Source organism: Cylas formicarius, unplaced genomic scaffold (assembly GCF_029955315.1).
Source record: "Cylas formicarius isolate icCylForm1 unplaced genomic scaffold, icCylForm1.1 PGA_scaffold_6__28_contigs__length_40554024, whole genome shotgun sequence".
NCBI classification, from domain to species: domain Eukaryota; kingdom Metazoa; phylum Arthropoda; class Insecta; order Coleoptera; family Brentidae; genus Cylas; species Cylas formicarius.
In genome coordinates, this window is record NW_026844347.1 from 35,021,891 (window position 1) to 35,043,252 (window position 21,362).

General features: G+C 38.7%; 3 protein-coding genes across 4 annotated transcripts; 1 reads left to right on the top strand and 2 right to left on the bottom strand.

The window, feature by feature from the left end:
• Positions 1-75: 75 nt before the first annotated feature.
• On the bottom strand, positions 76-2,891 carry LOC132703209 (wolframin-like). The gene is made up of 2 exons (XM_060672335.1): positions 1,508-2,891; positions 76-275 (listed from the first exon to the last, which is right to left on the bottom strand). The coding sequence occupies exons 1-2, from the start codon at positions 2,889-2,891 to the stop codon at positions 76-78; spliced, it is 1,584 nt and encodes a 527-aa protein (XP_060528318.1).
• Positions 2,892-3,092: 201 nt separating this feature from the next.
• LOC132704189 (nucleolar protein 56) lies at positions 3,093-10,341 on the top strand. Of its 2 annotated transcripts, none has more exons than XM_060674067.1 (9): positions 3,093-3,213; positions 8,087-8,459; positions 8,512-8,710; positions 8,770-9,040; positions 9,097-9,283; positions 9,337-9,509; positions 9,604-9,892; positions 9,954-10,031; positions 10,102-10,341. In XM_060674067.1, exons 1-9 carry the CDS (start codon positions 3,148-3,150, stop codon positions 10,167-10,169), a joined length of 1,704 nt encoding a protein of 567 aa, XP_060530050.1. In that variant the 5' UTR covers positions 3,093-3,147; the 3' UTR covers positions 10,170-10,341. The 2 variants fall into 2 exon arrangements, with proteins under 2 accessions (XP_060530050.1, XP_060530051.1); XM_060674068.1 differs by lacking the exon at positions 3,093-3,213 and adding an exon at positions 7,564-7,981.
• A 2,239-nt stretch (positions 10,342-12,580) lies between these two features.
• LOC132704188 (uncharacterized) lies at positions 12,581-21,272 on the bottom strand. The gene is made up of 7 exons (XM_060674066.1): positions 21,094-21,272; positions 20,834-21,035; positions 20,510-20,780; positions 19,894-20,061; positions 19,139-19,535; positions 17,706-18,058; positions 12,581-16,030 (listed from the first exon to the last, which is right to left on the bottom strand). The coding sequence occupies exons 1-7, from the start codon at positions 21,141-21,143 to the stop codon at positions 13,389-13,391; spliced, it is 4,083 nt and encodes a 1,360-aa protein (XP_060530049.1). The 5' UTR covers positions 21,144-21,272; the 3' UTR covers positions 12,581-13,388.
• Positions 21,273-21,362: the final 90 nt, after the last annotated feature.

Sequence of the window (21,362 nt, forward strand, 5' to 3'; positions counted from 1 at the left end):
CGTAACGAAACACATTTATTTCTTAAGATTTAATAAAAATATTTAACGACAGTTGCTACGAGTCTTTGCTTTTCTCTAATCGGTTCGAATTTTCGCCACCCGTGGATCATCGTGACGGTATACAGTGTATCGCTCCTTGTATTTACGATTGTCCCCATCGTTCTTATAATAATTATTCACCGTAACAGCACCGAATCCAAAACCGAATAGTCCTATCGCACAGCTCGCCAAAAGTTCGGGCTTCTCGTGCCACCATTTCTTGAACAATCCGACCCCTTTTGGAGCAGCGCTCATAATTTTTATTTATATCCAAAAACTTTCAAGTTTTATGTAATTGTTGTTCTAACCTCTAAAAGAGACAGCTGTTGTGGTTAGTTGCTAAGTATACCATAGGCACAGATAAATTCATATGGGAGCTGTCACTAATCACATATTACCTAGGAATCATTGCATATGGCGCGTGGTTTGTCCGATCTCGCTTCCATATATCGTACATTGTTAATAAATTAGTCATAAGGTAAGGTAAGGTAAGGCTAGGCTGTACTTTCGCAACCTGGCATCTAACTTTACTTTAAAATAAAATGTAATTTCTTATTATTCAGAATTACCAAAGAAAATTTTAATAAACAATTAGCCGTTAAATATGAAAACAAAACTAAATTCAAACAATGCCCACGATGTGAATATAATTTGCTCTCTTTTTCATGTCTTCCAGGTACCATCACAAAAATACGGCTTTAGTGTTTGACATGTCCACATTTCCAACGTTTGTTCAGAAATTGACTAAACTGAACATTGTCGATCGTTCGAAGTAAAGAAAAAGAATACTTAAATAAAGTTGAACGATTCGCTGGTGGGAGCGGATGGAACTGACGAAGGAAATGGGCTAATGAGCTTAGCAATCATGCTCAACAGATACTGCAATTGAATTGAATTAAACGTACCTGAAATCAAGTTACTTTGCAAAAATAGTATTTAAAATAATCAAATATTTGTTTTGTAATTTTTTCAGAAACATTTCTACAATTAATACGTGTGGTTATGCCAATAAAAAGTCAGCAAGCGATGTTTATTCAATTTATTTTAATTAAATAAATATATACTAGGACAAGGCTGTGCTACTAATAAATTTAATAGATTACAGTTTTGAATTATTATTTAACAAACAGATTCTTTAATATTACTAAGATATCACAATTCAATGTTACAATTAATTCATTAACCAAAGCACAAGATATACAATTTAAATTAATGACTTTTCAATATAAATACTGTCTTAACTACTTAAATATCAACACTGGGTTAAACATCACATTTAAGACAAATTTCAGACTACCCATCAACTTATAAACAAGGTTTAAACCGACTGCGCCATCTGTGTGCAATTTAGCCGTACTTAGATGATAATCTGAGCACGAGATGCACCCTATTTCATCAGCCTTAACGTTGACATGTAACGAACCCAAAAATCCCTCAGAACCTACGCTGTCATTGTTAAATAACGCACCTTTGAACCAGATCTGATCGTTGGGTACCAACCGCAACGTAAAATTTTTAAAATCATTGTTCAATACCAAGTTAACCTCCGCGTTGGTGCCCCAAAAAAGGGTGGACATTCTAATTTTCGCCACGTAAGTATACAGATCGTAATCTCCTAAAGAACATTTGCCAGCGATGGACTCGTGCAATATGGCGCAGTCCGAGTCAAAAGAGTCGGTGAAAGCGCAAATTTGCTCTCCGTACATGCAACGTAGCTGATCGGCAACTAACTTCGGGAAATTTTCGAACAGATTTTTATAAGCGTTAGTAATCGAGAGTAGTTTTACATCGATCACTGTACCTTCCCAGAGCACATTTACGTTTTCCAACTGCGCGCATCTCGTCTGAGCGTTTGCGCTGGTTTCCTTTTGTTCCCATACTTTTTGATGGCAGTACCGTTGGAAATTTTCCCACTCCAATGGTTTGGGTTCGACTTTTAAACCGTAATCGGGCGACATATTTTGATTTTGACGGGAACTTTTGAGCAAAGCGACGAACGCAACCAACATTAGAATTATCTGGAGAACGGCGGTGTACTGGGCGTACTTTGTACGAGCGCATGCGTAGCACACGGCCAGACATATTACAAAGAAGAAGAGGAAGATACTAACCGTAAAAATAAGGTTAGATGTAACTATCCACTTGGTTAAAGCAGCGACGGGCAATATCACGCTCATTAACCCGACCAATGGTAGAAACAGTACCGACCCCACTAACGCTAAGGTAGCCCTATACAACCCGTACCTTGTTGCATTGTGTGAGCAAAGGGCGAAGTATTGCAGCCAACTCAAAGTAACCAAATGAGGAAGAAGTACTTGGTAACTGCCTCTCCATTTATTTTTCATCGCCATTCGTATCAGAATCACGGGAATCAGAGTATAGAGCGCGAGTTGGAAACTAATGCAGAATTCTATGCCGTTGCCGACGACGTAACTTGGAAACGACGGTACTTTTAATTCGAGATATCGCCATCCTTTGGAAACTATCGGATCCGTGTCATAAGGATAACGTGCCAATATATTTACGGCGAAACTTAAAAGCACTATCGGATCGAATACAATCTTTGAGCGACGTTTCGGCATGAACCCCAACAGCGTCATGAACATGAAACAACAGGAGACGAGGGTAAATTCCGATTCTAACTTGTTAGGTGTAATAGAGTAACAAAAATAGTGAACCAGTAAACTAAAAAAATACCAGCCGTAAGGCTTAGTGTGGTTTAAAATGAACTGCGTTTCGAAAGAGTGCTCGTTCAGATCTCCGTTTGAGTAGCAAATAAATAGGCCGCGCCACAATCGAAAATCATGCAGTTCTCTGTGCGATTGAAGCATTTGAAACGTCGTGACCGCCATGATTATGAAGGAACAGTAAAATATGACATTAGGTAGAAAGTGGGTAATATCCTTGCTGCCAATAACGGAATAAACTAAAAAAAGGAACAACAATTGCGCGTCGGTTCTGGCTAAGGGCAACGGTAAAGACTTGTTGCCAAGAAACTTGATCAATTTTACATACAACACCTTCAAAGACAGGAGGGGATGCAATATTGACCAATAGACAAACGGAATATTATCTAAAGCTCTAAGGTTAGGTTCTGCAAGGCAGAGAATGTTGTTAACCACTGGTAAATTGCCATGGGCAAATGTCACCGCCGCCGAGACTATGTTATCTTCGGTAAGTTTTTCATTATTTAACTCTGACTTGTGTGACCAGTCAGTTTCATCATCGGAATCACTCATATCATCAAAGTGATTGGTTAGTTCTCCATTTACTTCACTTGCATCACCCTCCAAATCTCGAGTTTCTGTAGACTTGGAACACCCCTCGCCTCGATCAATTGCCAAGATTTTTCTTTGAAGTTGGTTTGATGTAATATACTCGCCACCGTTCGATAAACTGAAAAAAAATGGTCATATTGAAAGAAGCATATAACTTTTTATAAATAAGAATATAAAAAACACAGCACAGTGGAAAATATCTAGCAACTAAGAACAATTTTTTACAAAACTACTAGATTCCTCCTGCGTCGGTTTTCGCTGAGTCGCACTTGCTGACGTTTCGTCAATCATCCTGAGCTTGAACTGACTGAAACTGACTCGCATTTTACTCTGTACCTGTTTATATATTGTTTGAGGGGGGCGGGGCTAAGTGAGGAGCATAAACACCGTCTTGGATGACTGATTCCCATATTGGTGACAGATAAAGATGAGTCGCGGTTAAGATTAGGGCTGGCCCGGGGATCGCGGTGTCATGGACATGCCGAGCGACGTCCTGATCCCTGAGATGACCTTTGACAAATGGACCTTTCTCTTCCCATCAAGGGAGGAATGGAGAGAGGGCAGAGTTGCCTCATGGGATGGTACAACGACGGGTCCAGAATGGGAGATTTGGCCGGAGCTGGAGCGTACCGCGAAACAACGAGATCGAGCTTGTCGGTCCCTCTGGGTCAGTACTGCACCGTGTTTCAGGTGGAGAGTTTCGCTATATTGGTGGCGGCCAGAGAGGTGCTTCCTCTCAACCACGGTAGCAGGGAAGTAGCCGAGAGAAATGTCATGTTGGTCTGGGTCCCGGGTCACACCGGGATCATCTGCTCACCGAGTGCCCTGCTTTAATATGGGCAAGATTTGGAGTCTTCGGAACGGCCCTGATCGATCCGGCTCAGTATACGGTATTGGGCGGATTTTTCCTTGGTAGAAGAATTGATTACACGCAAGAATTTTAGTTTCATCGAATAAAATTTTATGTCCGGTTTCGTGATTGTGTTCGGCAACAGCTGATGTGTTTATTTATCTTAGTAAGGCTCTTCCATGTTCTTTGAGCCTAGTTAATACTTTACGTCCGGTCTCTGTTTTCTTTGCCGCGTATGCATGGAATGCTGTAAACTCCTGGCATCTCAAATGAAATTTTATCTTTGACGGACCAAAGATGTTGAAAGATTGTTGGACAAGTGGTAAATCTGGTTTTGACGTCATATTTCTTTAGAACTTCTGATATGTGGTCAGTGACGTTTTGAATGTAAGGATGCACTACAGTGGCAAGTGCTTTCGGCCTTAGCAAAAACCGACGCAGGAGGAATCCAGAAGTTTTGTAAAAAGTATTACGGTAGCCTGTGAAAGTTTCTTTGAAAAATTAACTAAGAACAATGTAAGTTATCCGATTTATAAAAGCCAAACTACAGGTTCTAAAAGTCAAGCGACAATCATGGGATGATTTGGAAAATAAAACTGAGATGGACTTTCACACTAATCCAATATTGATTTACAAACTACCTGAAAATCTCAAAGTAGATTAAGGAGAGGAAGAAGTATTCATGATCACACCTTCATGATTAAGCAAATTATGGAAAAAATACAAAACAGCAACAAGTCTATGAATAGAGAAAGGTTTTGATAAACTTGGAGGGAAGGAAAGTTTGTTAGAGAGACATATTGAAGGAAGACTAGTCCTTAAATAGGAGCTTCCTAGTAAACAAGGATGTTGAACAAAAATAAATACATCTGGGCTTCTTGTGAGGTACAAAGATTTGGAAGCTGTCTGGATAGAGGAGTGCGTTTGGCAAATGATGTGGCCATATTTGCAAGAAATGCAAGAGTATTAAAAAAAAACTAGAAATCTGGAAGACTCATTAAATGAGAGAAAGCTTAAAATTAATGAGGATAAAACAAAAGCTATGGAATTATACCAAAAACAAATAGAACAAGATTGCTTTCGAAAAATCGTCACTGGGCGGGACGAGTGCTTAATGCGTAGATCGAAGCAGTTTTTTTTTTTTAAAGAAGACGCTTCGCGATTTCTTGTCGTAGAGCGACACATTGTTTTTCTATCGTGCTCCTGCGGAAAACAATGCAACTTTCACAAAATCGATGTAATTATATTGTGCATACACCCAGTATAAAGAGTCTTTCACGTATCGCTAAACTTCAAAGCCACGGCAAACTATGATAAATGTAAAAATTTGTACAATTGATAGTGACACTCTCTCACTCGACACAATACACTGCTTAAACCAAATTATCTTATGTTTAATAGTTTTTCATTTACAGCTAATAATTTAATCAACGGCAACGGCAACTTTCAGAGACTTTTTGATTTTTAATTGAATAGACGATTGAAATTGATCGAAAAATTCGCGTCTTGACTGAACCCGAGGAATAGTGATTTTCATATGGATTTTTTGAAATATCTCGAGCAGCGTGTGTGATAGACGAAAACCGCAAATACAAAAATTGTAGCTCTTGATGCGGCCTATGACACTGTTTGAACCGATTAATAATATTTTTCACGAATTTTGATTTACGGTTAATAATTTATTATGGAAAAAACAATTTTCATGGTCTTTTAGATTTTTGTCCACAATTGACAAACCCTGTACATAATCGAAAAAATGCGTGAAATAAAAGTTGTAGTCCTCGACCTTCCGCGTTTTACGGTTCAAGAATTTTGCCGGTTGGTTTAATAATTTTCGAGATATGAATTTTGAATATGAATTTTTTTAAAAATATTTGGCGATGCTGGATTGCACCTAGCTTTTATATTTTGCATGCGGAGGTGGACTTCTATCAACGTGATAAATTTGAAGTCAATAGCTGCAAATTCCTGGCACTTGCTGCCCTGTACCCTGTACAATATGCGAGCACTTTAAATACAAGAGTTTTAGCTCTTTCCACCGACTGAGTACCAATTTTCCTTTCAAAGGTAATGCAATTTTCAGATTTTTGGCAATACCAACACACCTTGTATATTTTCAATTGTCAAATTGTCAAGAATAAAAGTTAATGGGCGTCAATATTTTCCGTCTTCTCGTTCAAGAATTTTTTCGATCTGATAAATGATTTTCGAGAAATAGCTAGTTTTTGGTTTTTGAAAAAAAATTGTTTTGGAATTTTAAAAAATACTTCCCATTCACCGATCCTTCTCAATTTCAATAGGTTCCGTCACGGGCCTATGCCCTATACTTTGCAAAATTTCAAATCGATAGATTCAAATTTTGGGCATTATCATGTTTCATAGCAAAGTTCAAAACGCTGTCGCAAAACGAAGAAAAAAAGATGGACGCCAAGGTCCGATCGTTTCCATTTTTACTTATATTGTGCGGATCATGGATGGTAAAAAAGGAGCCAAATGTCAACCCCCTACCTTATTCCGTTCGAAATTTATGGCCATAAATGGATTTGGTCTACAGAGAACCAATGGAGGTCCCGTCCCCTAGGACCTACCGAGATCTCGAGTTTAGTGAGAAACGCGAATACTTTCGAAAATAATCGATTTTATAGATTTTTCGAAGTTAACAAGATAATTTTTTTTACTACTTGGGAGTAGAAATAAATTGCAATGCATACCTCGTAACAGAACTAAATGCTAGGATACAAGGAAATATCTAATACAATGAAGACCGCAGCTAAAAAGGAACTAAAACATTCAGAGTATACTAAAAGAAACCGGACTGGGAAAAGTGAGAACAGCAAGAATGGAGGTGGACAAGAATACGTGGCAAAAATTTGTATATGAACTTTAAAAATCATTCGACCTTACACCTTAGGGTCGATAGGTTTAAGTATATATCTAATTTTTTGTAAATTGGGATGATCTATACCTTGCAAACATTTCTTTGGCCGCCTTTCTTACAATTTTCTCATCCTGTGTCATGGTAATACAAGACTTGACATCCATATAGTTGTGCTCGCTGATACCTTTTCCTGTACTTAAGCATGATTTCAGCAAGTCAGTCGCTTCAAGATTACCTTGCTCTGAAGCTTTTATTAACCAGTACACCCCCAATCGAGCGTTTTCTTTTTGTTCAGCCCTTTCCTCTAAAAAGGAACGTATTAACTTTAAATATATTTTTAATCAGGTCAAGATTTATTACCACATTCTTCATCTAGTAACTGTTTTGCTAATACTACTTGAGACTCTGGGCAACCATCGGAAGCCAGTTGGCTTCGTAGGCGTTTTAGGGAGTTCCTTTGGCTACCATGCAAAGTCCATTGCTTTCTACCAGATGATGATTTTTTTGGTATAACACCGGCCATGTCAAAGAAGTCTCACTATTTTACCACCACATAATAACTTTAATATTTCGTTATTAGCGAACACATGATTTTCAACCAACTTATTTAAAAAAAAAACTATCGTCCTCAAACTAAACGAGTCGGCTCCGCATTACTGTATATATTCAACATAGAACAAACCATGGTGCACAGAAAAAAAAGAACCTAATAAAATTGGTAACTATTAGTTTGTCAAAACGTCCATTGACGGGTGCTGGTGATAACCGAGTACCTGTAGCAACTTTACGACGAAAAAAAAGAAGGAGGATTCTGTGGTCTTGACATGTTGATCGGTTTGTGGTCTGTGTGATGTAAGTGTTGGTGGTTTGTCGTTGAAAATGTATTTTGGTTTATAATTTGTTATAAAAATATTAACAAAAATTTCTATTACGATGGCAAGTATTCTTATAGACTATTTACACCTAACACTGAAGATTTTGTGGCTACAATATTTACTTTAAATTTTCTTAACCTAAATGTTTAAACGTGCTTGATTTTAGGCCAAACTTTACGTTTTATTCGAACATGCTGCTGGATATGGAGTTTTCAAAGTTCAAGAATTCGAAGAGATCGGTATGGTCCTACCGCAAGTCGAAGCTTCCATAAACGATTTATCAAGATTTAACAGTATTGTCAAGCTTGTAAGTTTTTCTCCGTTTAAAACTGCCGTGGCCGCTTTGGAAAATATAAACGCTATATCGGAAGGAGTCGTGTCAGAAGATTTACAACAGTTTCTTGACCTCACGATACCCAAAACTGGTAAAAAAAGTAAAATAACTCTTGGAGTAATTGATCCTAAGTTGGCCGCCTCAATTACTGAGGCTCTGGGTATTCAGTGTACCCATGTAGGAGCAGTTCCAGAAATTACTAGAGGTAAACTGCCTCCTGGTTTTTTGCAAAAGTCAATTTTCCTCTTAATTTCCAGGCATTAGATTTCACTTTCACCATTTAGTCAAAGGTTTTACTTTGAAAAGTTCCGGTATTGCGCAGTTGGGTTTGGGTCACTCCTATTCTCGAGCCAAAGTCAAATTTAATGTCCACAGAGTAGATAACATGATCATTCAATCCATTGCCCTCCTTGATCAACTGGATAAAGATATTAATACATTTTCTATGAGGATAAGGTAAACATTTTATAAAAAATACCCATTTTATACATAAAGTTGTTGCAACTATTTTTTAGGGAGTGGTACTCTTATCATTTCCCAGAACTTGTCAAAATAGTGCCAGAAAATTTCAGTTATGCAAAATTGGTCAAATTTATAAAAAATCGTAAGGAACTTTCTGGCGATTCTTTAGAAGGGTTAGAAGAAATTACTATGGATTCTGCCAAAGCACAGGCAATATTGGATGCCTCAAAATCAAGTATGGGCATGGACATAAGCTCTCTGGATTTAATGAACATTGAAATGTTTGCCGATAGGGTAGTTTCACTGGCAGAGTATAGAAAAAAGGTTTGCCAATTTTCAAATAATTGTGATCTATTTTTTAATATTTCTTACTTATTTAGTTGGCCACTTATCTGAGTACAAAAATGAAAGATGTGGCGCCAAACTTGGCAACACTTATTGGTGATCAGGTGGGTGCCAGGTTGATAGCGCACGCTGGGTCTTTGACTAACTTAGCTAAATACCCTGCATCCACAGTTCAAATTTTGGGTGCTGAAAAGGCTTTATTCAGGGCTTTGAAGACAAGAGGTAAAGCTTTTGTAATAAAAATTTGTGTATTTAATATCTTTGATTTAATTTAGGGAATACTCCAAAATATGGTTTATTATTTCATTCAACATTTATCGGGAGGGCTGGAACAAAGAACAAGGGAAGAATCTCCCGATATTTGGCAAACAAATGTTCAATCGCGTCAAGGATTGACTGCTTTGCTGAAACACCCAATCAAATTTTTGGAGAAAAGCTAAAGCAGCAAGTATGTTTCTAACATTTCTTAATATTTTGGATACATTTATATTTTCATAAAATTTAAATTAAAAAAAGAAAGGTGTATACAAATTTTCTCTTAGGTGGAAGACAGGTTAAAGTTTTATGAAACTGGCGACGTTCCAAAAAAAAATATTGAAGTGATGAAAGAGGCTCTGGAAGAGGTTCAGCAGTACCTCGAAATTGAAACAAAGAAAGATAAAAAGAAGAAGAAGAAACGGACCGCCTCCGAAGCCTTTGACACTAGCGGTGCAGATGAGAGTAGCATCGCGAATGGAGGCGATTCTGAGGAACAGCCCAAGAAGAAGAAGAAAAAGAAAAAAAGTGAATCCTCCCAAGGGGATGACACTTTTAACAACAGCATATCTAATGGTAAGTGTGTTATCAAAGGAGTTAAACCAAATAACTAAATTTACACTTGTTTGTTTTCTAGGGGATGGAGAGGCAGTTCCGAAGAAGAAAAAGAAGAAGAGTGAATCAAATAGTACTTTGGATTTAAGTGTAATAGATTGTAAGTACTTGTTATTATGAATAATTAGCTAGCTCTTACAATAAAATGTTCTACTTACCAATCCTTTTAGCTGCACACAATGAAAATGAAGATACACCGAAAAAGAAGAAGAAGAAAAACAAAGACAAAGCCGAATAAATTCTCTTACATCAGGAGTTAAAAGTTTTTCTAGAGAGCTTTTAAAATTTATTGTTAGTAAGGGTTACATCTTGACTTTTTAAAATTGGTTATTATAATCTGGTGACGTGAAAAAAGTGTACATTAGTATAGGAAATACTTTATTTTGAAATATATCATGACTTAAGCAAAACTGTGTCGTCACATGCAACAAGTAAGCAGCATATGAGGTGTTAATAAATGAGAGATAAACTAACCATTTGGTTAGCTTACATGACAATAAAAAAACACAAACAATGGGAAAATTAAGGATATTTATTTTATTGGGTTTTAGTACAAACTTAACAATAGTAACAGTTTTATAATAAAAATATTGCTTTAAACGTCTTCAAAAATGTAAAGAAACCTCACTTAAAGGAAGCTATAGATCCCAGGACGCCTCAAAAAAACCTAAATTGATATACAATATCACCTCCCTTGTTTTAGCTAAATGATATGGTCGCCATAGGATCGGATCTGATCCATATAGTATATCATATGGAACCTTTTCATTGAAAACACATTAAAATTAAGCCCCCCCCCCCTCCCGTGGACTCCAATTTCGTTACTCGCATTGACTCGACCCAATGTAAAACTATACACAAATTTAAATAATAAATACTAAATTAAGGCTACTTAAAATACCCAGCACCCTAAGTATGAGCATTACGAAATTTCAAATAATATATACAAAATGCACTATATAAAAATTAGAATAAAGAGGTGCAGAGAAAAGTTGCGACTGATAATTTACGGATTTTTCATGGAATTAAAGAGTGGCAAACGATCTGTAACATCACCGCAATTAAACACCTACTTCTGTTTCCACCAATTACACTTTTATTATAATATTTTGCTTTCTTTGGGCTTAAAAGTTTCAATATTTGTAACCATTGTTACAGATCGTTTTGCCATATATCAAACCCTGATAACTGACATAAGCAGAAACTTTGACCTTTACAGAATAAGTAGGATCAAAGTAAAAGAATTTTGTGCAATTTGATTCTTAAAAACATTATCAAAAATAATGCAATGAGAGGAAGGCTTTACACAGCATTTCATTTAAATGAAGTTACTTAGAGATACTACGAAATTTAATTAATGCATCAAAATGTCTGACGTAAAACGCCCACGGATACCATATCTTTTTTAATTAATTTAATTTTTAACACCATATTTTTCGCAGTTATCAGGGTTATTAATGTGTCGGTCGCCCAATTAAGTTCTTTTTTAAGTTTGCTAACTAAAACGGTAAGTGTTGTTCAATTTTCGGGAATATTCAGGCACATACTTGCAATACTGTTAAATTTTACAATTAAAAATTAGTGTGATGAATGTATCGGAATTGACTCGAAACTTGGAGATCACATTAAAAGAAGTTCAAAACAGAAACTTGCGTAATATTAAACCTCTTTGGTATAAAAAGATACGGTGAGAGTCAACTTTTGGAATGCTTGCATGCTGCCTCCCGGGTAGACGCACCCTGATATTGTTTGAGCCGGATAGACCATTTCGTCAACTCTCAAGGACAATTTAAGCCTGTTTTAAGGTTAGTTTATAAACCTCTTTAACGTAACGTAAGAGTTAACACTTTACTTTTAAGTGATAACTTCGTTAAAGTTTATAAACCAGTCACAGCACTTGAGCAGAATTTCTGCATAGAATCATCTACAAATTTCCTAAAGACGTGCATGAACTTCCGCAAGTGTAAAACAGGCATCGCGCTTTTAGAAACACTACACCAACATTACATCCACGAACTAATGTACATTTGATAACCCCACAGTACCTTTTTACATCTTTCGGCGCAAAAAATTCCGTACACACGTCCGGCGACATTTACACGCATGCGTTAAGTATATCGGCGACCACGAACTCACTTGAAGCCCGCATAAAATTGATTGTTGCCCTGTTGGGGGGCAATCGGGGCTTGGCTAAATCCGAAGTTGTTACCGAAAGTGGGCGCGGCGGCTGTCTGATTTGGCGGTCGCGCCATTTTTATCGGCGACGTCGGATTGCTCGCCATTTGATTCATGCTCGGCGACGCGGGTACTTTCGGTTTACCAACGAGCAAATTGTCCAAGTCTATGTTTAGGCCGCCGGGATTCGTCCATGTCGATCCTACCGGCACGTTTTTGCTATTTGAGTTGTTTGTGTCGGACGTGGAGGTGATGGCGGCATTGTTTGTGTTGGAAGACATCGCTTGGAGCGGTTGAGCGAGTGTGGGTGTAAGCAAGGAAGCTTTAAAATTAAACACAAATCTAGTTTAATCAAGAGCCGAAAAAAAAAACATTCGATTTATTATAGTAACAAGTGAAACATACACTCTGCCGCACCCAATGAGAAGGGTAAGCAAGCGGTGTTCTAATGACTGTTGTTTTTTTTTAGGTTAGTCAGTTATCAACGAATCGAGATGCCTAGCGCTTGCGCAATCGTATCTAACCAATATGGTTAACGTACTAAACGACAATCGTACACGTATGACTACCATACTCCCGGTTACACTATTACACAATAAGTGGCTATTAATGCAAATATGTAAAACGGAGATAAAAAAAATGAAATGTATCTGCAATATTGTGAACTTTCTATTTACAGCCTTCAAATCCCGTTACCTAAGGATAAAGCCCTCGTTCCTTTTCTTGTTTGACGCTTTTATATAATGTGATTTTAAAAACCTTTTCTGAAAATTATCACTGACGGTGCTTGTGATTGAATGAAATACATCCCACTCTCTTCATATGTAATTTTTCCAAGCATTTTAAACAATTTAATTTGCTGTGCGAGAGTGAACTATCATTGAATTCAAAAAGCCGAAAGTGTTGCATACTATACTTTTTTTACGACCGTTAATTTTTGGGTACATTTTCGCAAAACTACACGAATACATTCACCAACATGACCGTCAGAATTGACAAACGTCAAAATTCAAAGCGTTTGAAATATCTCCGAAAACATCCGATTGTTCCCAAACCCGTGCGGGAGTGGAAAAACTTATTGGGCACGAGCGGCTCGTGTCGAATAAACTCGTAAGTCAAATGCCGTTTACCGCACGCTCCGCTCGTGTCGAATAAACTCATGAATCAAATACCGTTTACCGCACTGGTTGCATCATATACTATTATAAATCAAAAACTTCGTGAACCTCAATTTAATTATTTTATTGATAAAATAGAAACTTAAAATAGATTACAACGCCGACTAGTCCTCGTCCGAATCGCTTTTCAATATATTCTCGAGGACGGCCATTGTGCAATACGCCTGGCGTCTGCACTCCGAGTTCGCTTCGCCTTTGCTCGCGTTCGGACTGAGCAAGTCGGCCAGCCACATCCTAATATTTAACAATTCGCTCAGAAAATCGGCCAGAAGCACCTCCCTGGGCACCGCCATCGCGGCCGTCGCGATCAGATTCAACACCGCCATCCTAACCTTGACGTCCTGATGGAACCGCAGAAACCACGAGAACCGCAACGCCTCCCTCGTCATGCGCGGCGCTACCGGGCAATTGTGCGCGCAAAACATGATTACGGCCAGCGCTTCCACGAAACGAACGAGGAATATAAAATCGTCGGCGTCCTTTATCAGAGGTCTAACGAGCAATTCGTTCCGCTCGTAGCCGTACAGCAAGGGAAAGAAAAAATGGCCGACCACGTTGGCGAACTCGTTCCTGCGCTCGCGTTTGACGAACTTGTGCGTGTGGAAGTACCTCGTTTTGCTCTCCAAACGCTTCCGAACGATCTCCGAGGCGTTGCTCGCTTCCAGTTTCAACTTCTTGGCCTTTGGCGCGGGTTCGTCCTTCTGCGCGGCGCCGGGCGTCAAATTGGCAAGAGCCTTCGACGCGTGCGTCAGCACGTCCAACATCAATATTCTGTGCACCATGGAATATTTGCCGACTTCAGCGTGGATCTCTTTACAAAGGTACTCGGCGTACGGGGCGGGATACGTGCAGACGATCGCGACGCAACCGTCAAACACTAAACGGTCGAAGTCGTCGACGTGGAACCTTTGGTCCAAAACGATTAAAATCTCCAAAATTTCGAGGCCGACGTTGACGTCGTCGTCGGCCAGCTGCTCCGACACGATCTTTTGACAGCTGCGCACTCCGGCCTCGAACAAGTCCGGGTCCTGCGTCTCGAGCAGCGTCTCCTTCAGGTCCCGAAGGTAAGCGGGCCCGCGCTTCGCCACTTCCACGTCGTTGGATATGTCGTACGGCTCGAACTCGTCGTCCGAGTCCGGCTTGAACGTCTCGTCGATGATGGTGATGCCGCGTTTCTCGCTTTTGACGAACTCGGTTACCACGATTTCGTTTTTAGCTTCGCGAAATTTCCTCTCCGGCGGGATATACTCCGCGCCGCTTCCCCGCTTATTCGATAAACCGTCCAACAGTTCGCCGATCGACTTACGAAAACCAGTTTTCGGCTTGTACAACTCGGCCAAGTCCAAATCGAACAAGTCCTGCAGCCCGCTAGCCACCTTCTTGCACTGGTCGCTCATACTCTCGTAGTCGAAGCTCAATTCGTTCTCGAGACGCTCGTCGCTTTCTTTATAGACGAAATTCAACACCAGCTCGCCGGTTTTCATGCCGGCCGCCCTGACCGCCGCGACCGAGCTCTCCAAATGGACCGGCAAGCCGCGGAACGTCGTGTCCTTGATCCGTGCCGCTTCGTGCTCCGTCAGTCCGACGTTGCGCGCGCAATTCGCCGCGCACACTATCAACTTCGACACGAACAACTGGTGCTCGACGCTGGCCCGTTTCACGGCCAACCGGTCGGCCCAAACGGACAACAATTCCGTGAGCAACGACACGAGATCAGTATGCGACCATTTGCCCAGGTACATAACCAAATTGACGACCAAATTGTCTTGACGGCGGTCGACGTACGTCAGCAGGGGGATGTTTTTGGTTAACGCGTACTTCCAATCGTCGTTTCGGAGCAGGTTTTTGCCGAGAACGTTGGTGATCGAATATTCGCGCGGGCCGAGAATAGTTAAGCACGTCCTGGCGACGACGTTCGTCGCGGACCTGTCAAGACGTTCGAAAATTTTGCCCAAAATGGTGCGCGGTTCGGATCGATTCGCGAGCTGACCAACGATTTCTATAAAACGATCGAGGCCGTCGCGGTTGCACGAGCCGAAGTTAACGGCGACTTTGCTCAATAACGTGGCCAAGTTCGATGCGTCGATTTTGCCCAGTAGCGGCGGTCGATTTTCCACGACGTTGGCCAATATTAAGACGGCTCTGAGCGCGTTCACGTACAGCAGATTTGAGTACGCATCGTTGGTGAAAAAATCCGGTTGCAGGCCGCGTGAGCGGTTGGCAACCCTATTCGGTACGGTGACTAACAGTTGAACGGTCGCGTCCCACCGATCGCGACCTCTATCGGTGAACGCGCCTAGCGCCATAGCCGCAACGAGGTTGTCGCTTTCAAGGAGCGATCGCAAACAGGCGGTAACCGCGGTCTCGTCCCTTTTTCCCTCGAAATTCCCGACCAATACCCGGAGCGAAGCTTCGAACAAGTCGGGATGTTGATTCGCAAACACCTGGGCGACGGATTCGTACATTTTTCCGGCCCGACACGGAAAGTTGGAGTCGAACAAGGCTATCAGTTCCTCGAGGAACATCGTATAGTAGCGTTCGGCGTATTTTCGATAGTCTTTCCCGGCAAATGGGTCGGGGAAATGCCGCGTCACCGTCTCCAATTGTTCTAGCGTTCGGTTGACGTCTGCGTCGCACGTCAGTCGACTTAAATTAACGAACGTTTCGGTCGCGGATCGAGTGACGGCCTCCAACCGTTGCGCGGAACCTTTGGTTCCGTGCTTCGCGCTCTGAGATTCTTCCCCATCTGCAACGGGAAAACTGCGGTGAGTTTCCCGGAACGACGGCCGACAAAATAACAAACGGCTCAACATTATCCATCTCCGTTTTCTGGTATCATAAGCGGTGGTATTTATTTAAAATAATGGGAACTTTTCCCTAATATTTTGTTGATCTAACTGATATTTAGTGTGTCCCCTCCTCATTTCCAGAACCGATATCAAGATAAATATCTATGGGACTATCAATACCATTTCAAATAGGTCCTTTCCAGTAAAACTGCGGCAAATCACGGCGATGTTGTGATGAATAAAATAGCTATTACAAGTGAGCAGGGTATCCCTTAGCGCCATGAAGGAGACAATAGGCCTCCTGCACGAACTTTATATTTTAGGAAAAACGTCATAAATCCTTTTCTAATTTTCTGTAATTCTATTAAAAATGACGTCACTTAAAAACGCTTTGGGACATCACGGCACATTAAATATAAGCCTGTAGGAATTGTTACACTAACCTATCAATCAATGGATTCAATGGTATTGTTTTAATACACGTTACTTATAAATTACCGCTTATGTATTTAAACTGGGTCGCGTTGTGACCTCATAGTCAATTTTATGGGTTTTCGCGGGCTCCGGGTCGATAGAAACTTCGAATGAGTTAGTGTATTTAAAAAACATATGGCACGTCTGTTCTAAACATACTAATAAACATTTCTAGCAAATAAAAAAATAGGTGCCACTTTTTTTGCATTTTTCTTTTCAAAATCGATTTGTGGTTCGGCAGGACTGAAAATGACAAAACAAGCAACTATCAATTTTTGACTTGGGACTTGCAACCGCTAAACTTCATTAGGAAGTTTCAAAAAGCGAAAATCAAAATTATATCTCCAAACTAAAAATTATATATTTAAGACTTGTTTAACAGGGGTCCCTTTGTAGTGACTTTCAGGTAACTTTATATGAATGTTTATTACGGTGGTTAAAGTGAAATAGGCAAATCACAAATTTCATAAAAAACTATTTCACATACAATTAGTGAAAATTCAAAGCAAATAAAATAACGCTAAAGAAAAATAATTTTAAAAATTGACAATATTAATAATTTTTGAAAGAAAATTTCACAAGCTACTGTAGTCATATTTACAAATCTACTGTATTCCTCCTGCATCGGTTATTGATGAATCGAACTTATTGGCGTTTTCAGAACCCTGAAGAAGCCAACACGATGAATTGCAAAATTTCACCAAGTTCGATTCGTCAAGATCCGACGCAGGAGGAATGCCTAAGATTTGTACACAAAAATTATAATTATAATAATTTGGTTAGAACACTTCAGTAAATTACCTATTTACCCATACAAGATCACAGCAGACACAAAAATATATAACACTGTCTTAATGATGTTACTAAATTTCCTAAGTGGTTCATGAAATTCTGGCGCATCAATCAAGTTATTCAATAAGTTATAACACATTGTAGCTTAAAAGTATTTTCGCTTGCTGTCTGATAAGAGAGGATCTAAAAATGGGCTTATGTTATGGCAGTTAATTTCTTTGTAAGACTCTCTATAACTTTTTAAAGTATTACAAAAAAATATCTCAGGTCCTCCAAAAAAATAAAAAGAAATGCATAAAAACTTTCAGCGGAAACAGCGCCTTGAAAACTACCGTAAAATAAACAACTTTATGTTCACACACTTACCTCCTAAATTATCCAAAAGTCCCACACCACCCGTTAGTGCGTCGTTGATGCTATTGTTGTTATTGCTAGTAGCTGCTTCGCTAGGCTGTATACTCAAACCACCGAAATCGCCTAGTAAATCGTTACCCGCGCTTGGTTGACCCTTCAATGTGCTGAACGCACCCATGGAAGGAATTCCGCTCATCGACGGTAACGCCCCGTCAATTTGCGACACATTTTTCAGATTGGGCTGTGCTGGAGTCGTTGAATTACTCATAAAGAAGTTATTGGCAGGCGGTCTGATATCAGGAGGCGCGATAACATTTGGAAAAACCGCGGGAGTGGTTGGAGAAGTAAGCAAACTAGGGCCGCCACTGCAAAGAAATTTGTTTCCATATAGGGCTTAAGCCTAGAAATTAATAGAAATCAAATAGCAATCAAGAATTAAAATTAACCAGTGCTTGGGAACTGCATAAACATATAAACAATAGGAGATTAGATCTGGAAAGCTGTCAAATGGGGTTTGAAAGAATTGATTTTTGAACAGTGTCTATTTTCGGTTGGTTATTTGTTTTGCTTCAGAACTCAGAAACCTCAGAATTATTTTTACTTCATTTTGTTGAAATAGGTTAAGAATTTTCGCAGTGCAGGTAGAACAGAACATGACGTTTATTTATTGTATACATGTTTACAACTTGAAGCATAATCACTCATTTTTTTGTATTCTGTGTTTATATGATAAATAATAAACCGTGTGATTATTATTATAAGAAACTCTTAGGAGAGTCATACATATTGATATCATAAAGTATATTCTTACAAAATTGCAAACAAGCTACATCAAACAATCCAAAATACAGTAAAATATATAAGTATTAAACTATAAACCCCTTAAATGTACCAAAAATTTATTTCAAAATACAAAACAACCAAAAATCATTTGGGCAGTATAACCCCTTTCATGTGTTTAATGAGGTACAGGTAGATCAGTTTCCTATTACATTAGAACAGTTAAAAGGTCTTTTAAAATGGAAGTAAGTTTTATAATTTTACGTGTCTGCGTACCTTCCGTCATTGCATGTAAGAAATTTGCATTGCATGTATGAAATTTCTTAGTTTTTGTAAAGTTTCTCTATAAATAAATATTAAAAAATTCCAACAAAAGTGCAAAAGAAAGAAACAAAGAAAAATTTTTGAGACATCGACTTCGAATTTTAATTGAATCCTTATAGTTTTGTGAAACCAGTTAAAATCGCTACTCCGGCAAACCTTATATTCCTGTTCAACTCATAAATTAGCGATTTCAAATGATTATTTTAAGCCTTTTTTATTTGGCAAATTCATATCTAAATATTCGATTTAGTTGACTAAAAACTTCACAAAGTGATCGCTTCCTATGCTTTTATTTGATTCAAGCAACAATGTAACTTTTCATCTTGTTACATCAAACTCACCTGGAAGGACCAGAAAAGGCAGAGCTAAAATCGGCAAAATCATCGTCGACCTTCTGCTGACCCGGCGTGATGGCATTGTTGTTATTAAATACAGCCTCAAAATCGCCAAACTCGTTGACAACGTTTGAGGATTGAACGGTCTCGCCCGCCCTAGGATCGAAATCGTCATTTAGCAAATCCGCGGTGCCCCCTATCGGCTGGGAACGTTGCGTCACATCATGTCCGAAATTCGCGGCGGCCCCTAAATCCACCTTTTTTAATGGCTTTTGGGTTTTTCTAGGAGAATTGGTAATGTTCGCATTTAAATTTAAATTAACTCGTTTCTCGTACGTGGATATGGGTGGGGGAGGGCTGCCAGGTCTGGCTTCGTCTTTAAATTTCCTTGGGTTAGTTCTCCCTACAATGATAGTTTCCAGTTTATATATGTATCTATTTTCATGAGCTAATTCTGCTACGATCATTAGACCAAAAAAGAGCTAGGGAAAATAGCAGATAGCAATAGAAATAAGGTCCTATTTTGCTAATTGTCAACTAAATGACATGGTAATTCCTCACGAGTTTTAGAAAATATAAAAATATACATCTCATATACTCTTGTAAATTGTTAACATTCCCGAGCTTCAACTCAACAACTCGAAAACCCATATGAAACATTTAGAAAAAAACCCTGGCAAACTGATAAAAACCATTTTTGCAATAAAATATTCAACAAATCAATGATCAATTTTCTATATATATTTAGCCTACAAACTCACCAACTTTTGGTGAATACTCTCCATCGCTATCATGGTTATGGTCGCGATCTAGTTCATCATCATAAGATCTGTCGCGATATTTATTAGCCGAATTACTGTCATCCCAATCTTGGTCATTGAATTCATTGCGATTATGTGGTCTATTATCCCAACTCTCTGGACCTGATCCTGAAAAAAATAAATAAGCAGCTAATTTAACAATGAAAATGTTAAGAACTATGACATTAATTTTTTGAGACCCCTTATATATATATATATATATATATATATATATATATATATATATATATATATATATATATATATATATATATATATATATATATATATATCAGTTTACCCACAATAAAAATAAACACCAGTTAAGCAAACATTTTCAAAACTTTATAAGTCTATTGTCTAAAATATTTACCTATACCTAATATTAAATTAATGTGTATTACACAGCAAATTTGATAGCTGGTGTATAGCAAATAATATTGTTTGACATTGAATCTACAAAGTCACAAACTCTACTGTGTGCTATAACACTGCATAAAACCCAATAAGGTAAAGGAGTGTCAATATATATATGTGCATATTAAATAATTAAGGAAAATAAAGGAATAAAACTAACCGAATTTCATTCCAACCATGTCAGAACTCATTCCGATATATTTGTCTTTGTTTTTCTTAGCTTTTTTACGTTCTTCCCTAAGTTTATCATCATCTTGAATAAAATCTATTAATTCCTTTACTTTATGCCTAATATTTACTCCTTGATCTTTGCCACTATCATCCATAAATGTGTAGTTTTCCAAGGATCTTAAATCATAGATATGTTCTCTTGCTGATGTCACTACTCTCTCTGATCCATTCTTAATTAGATAATTCAGTACTAGTAACGCCTGAAATAAAAAATCATTAGAGGAACGCTAAATGTTGGCGAATACTTATTTACTTTGTATGTTCTCCTCCAATGTTGCTTGCTGTCTTGTAACATCCTTTTCCAAAGCATAGACATTACTTCTGGGAAGTGTTCATATGTAAAAGTAGAGTGTGCAAGTTCTTGCATAATAGCTCCAGTTGGACCCCAAGCCTCGTCGTTAGTCGCTTCTCGAACTTTGGCTTCTATTTCCGTGTAATTCATTACAACATTTGTCCTGTGAGGAAAACAAGGGATAAAACCATCTGCTACCGCCAAAGCGATTTCTAGCTTACACTTTGTCTGCGATCTCTCGCACTTTCCACATACTGAATAAATTTTCCATGTTTTTAAGAAGCGTCAACTTTATGGCCTTACGAACAATAACAAACAAACTACTTGTTCCACAAGCTGATTTGGCTAAATTTCAACCATATTTGATTAGCTGACGTCAGCATGAGGTTGAGGTTGGTAACACTGTTCCGACCTTGCTTTCGCAAAGCCTGAGACATTTACTCAATTTTCCGAAAATGTCTCAGCAAGACACAAGGATATGTTTTTTTTT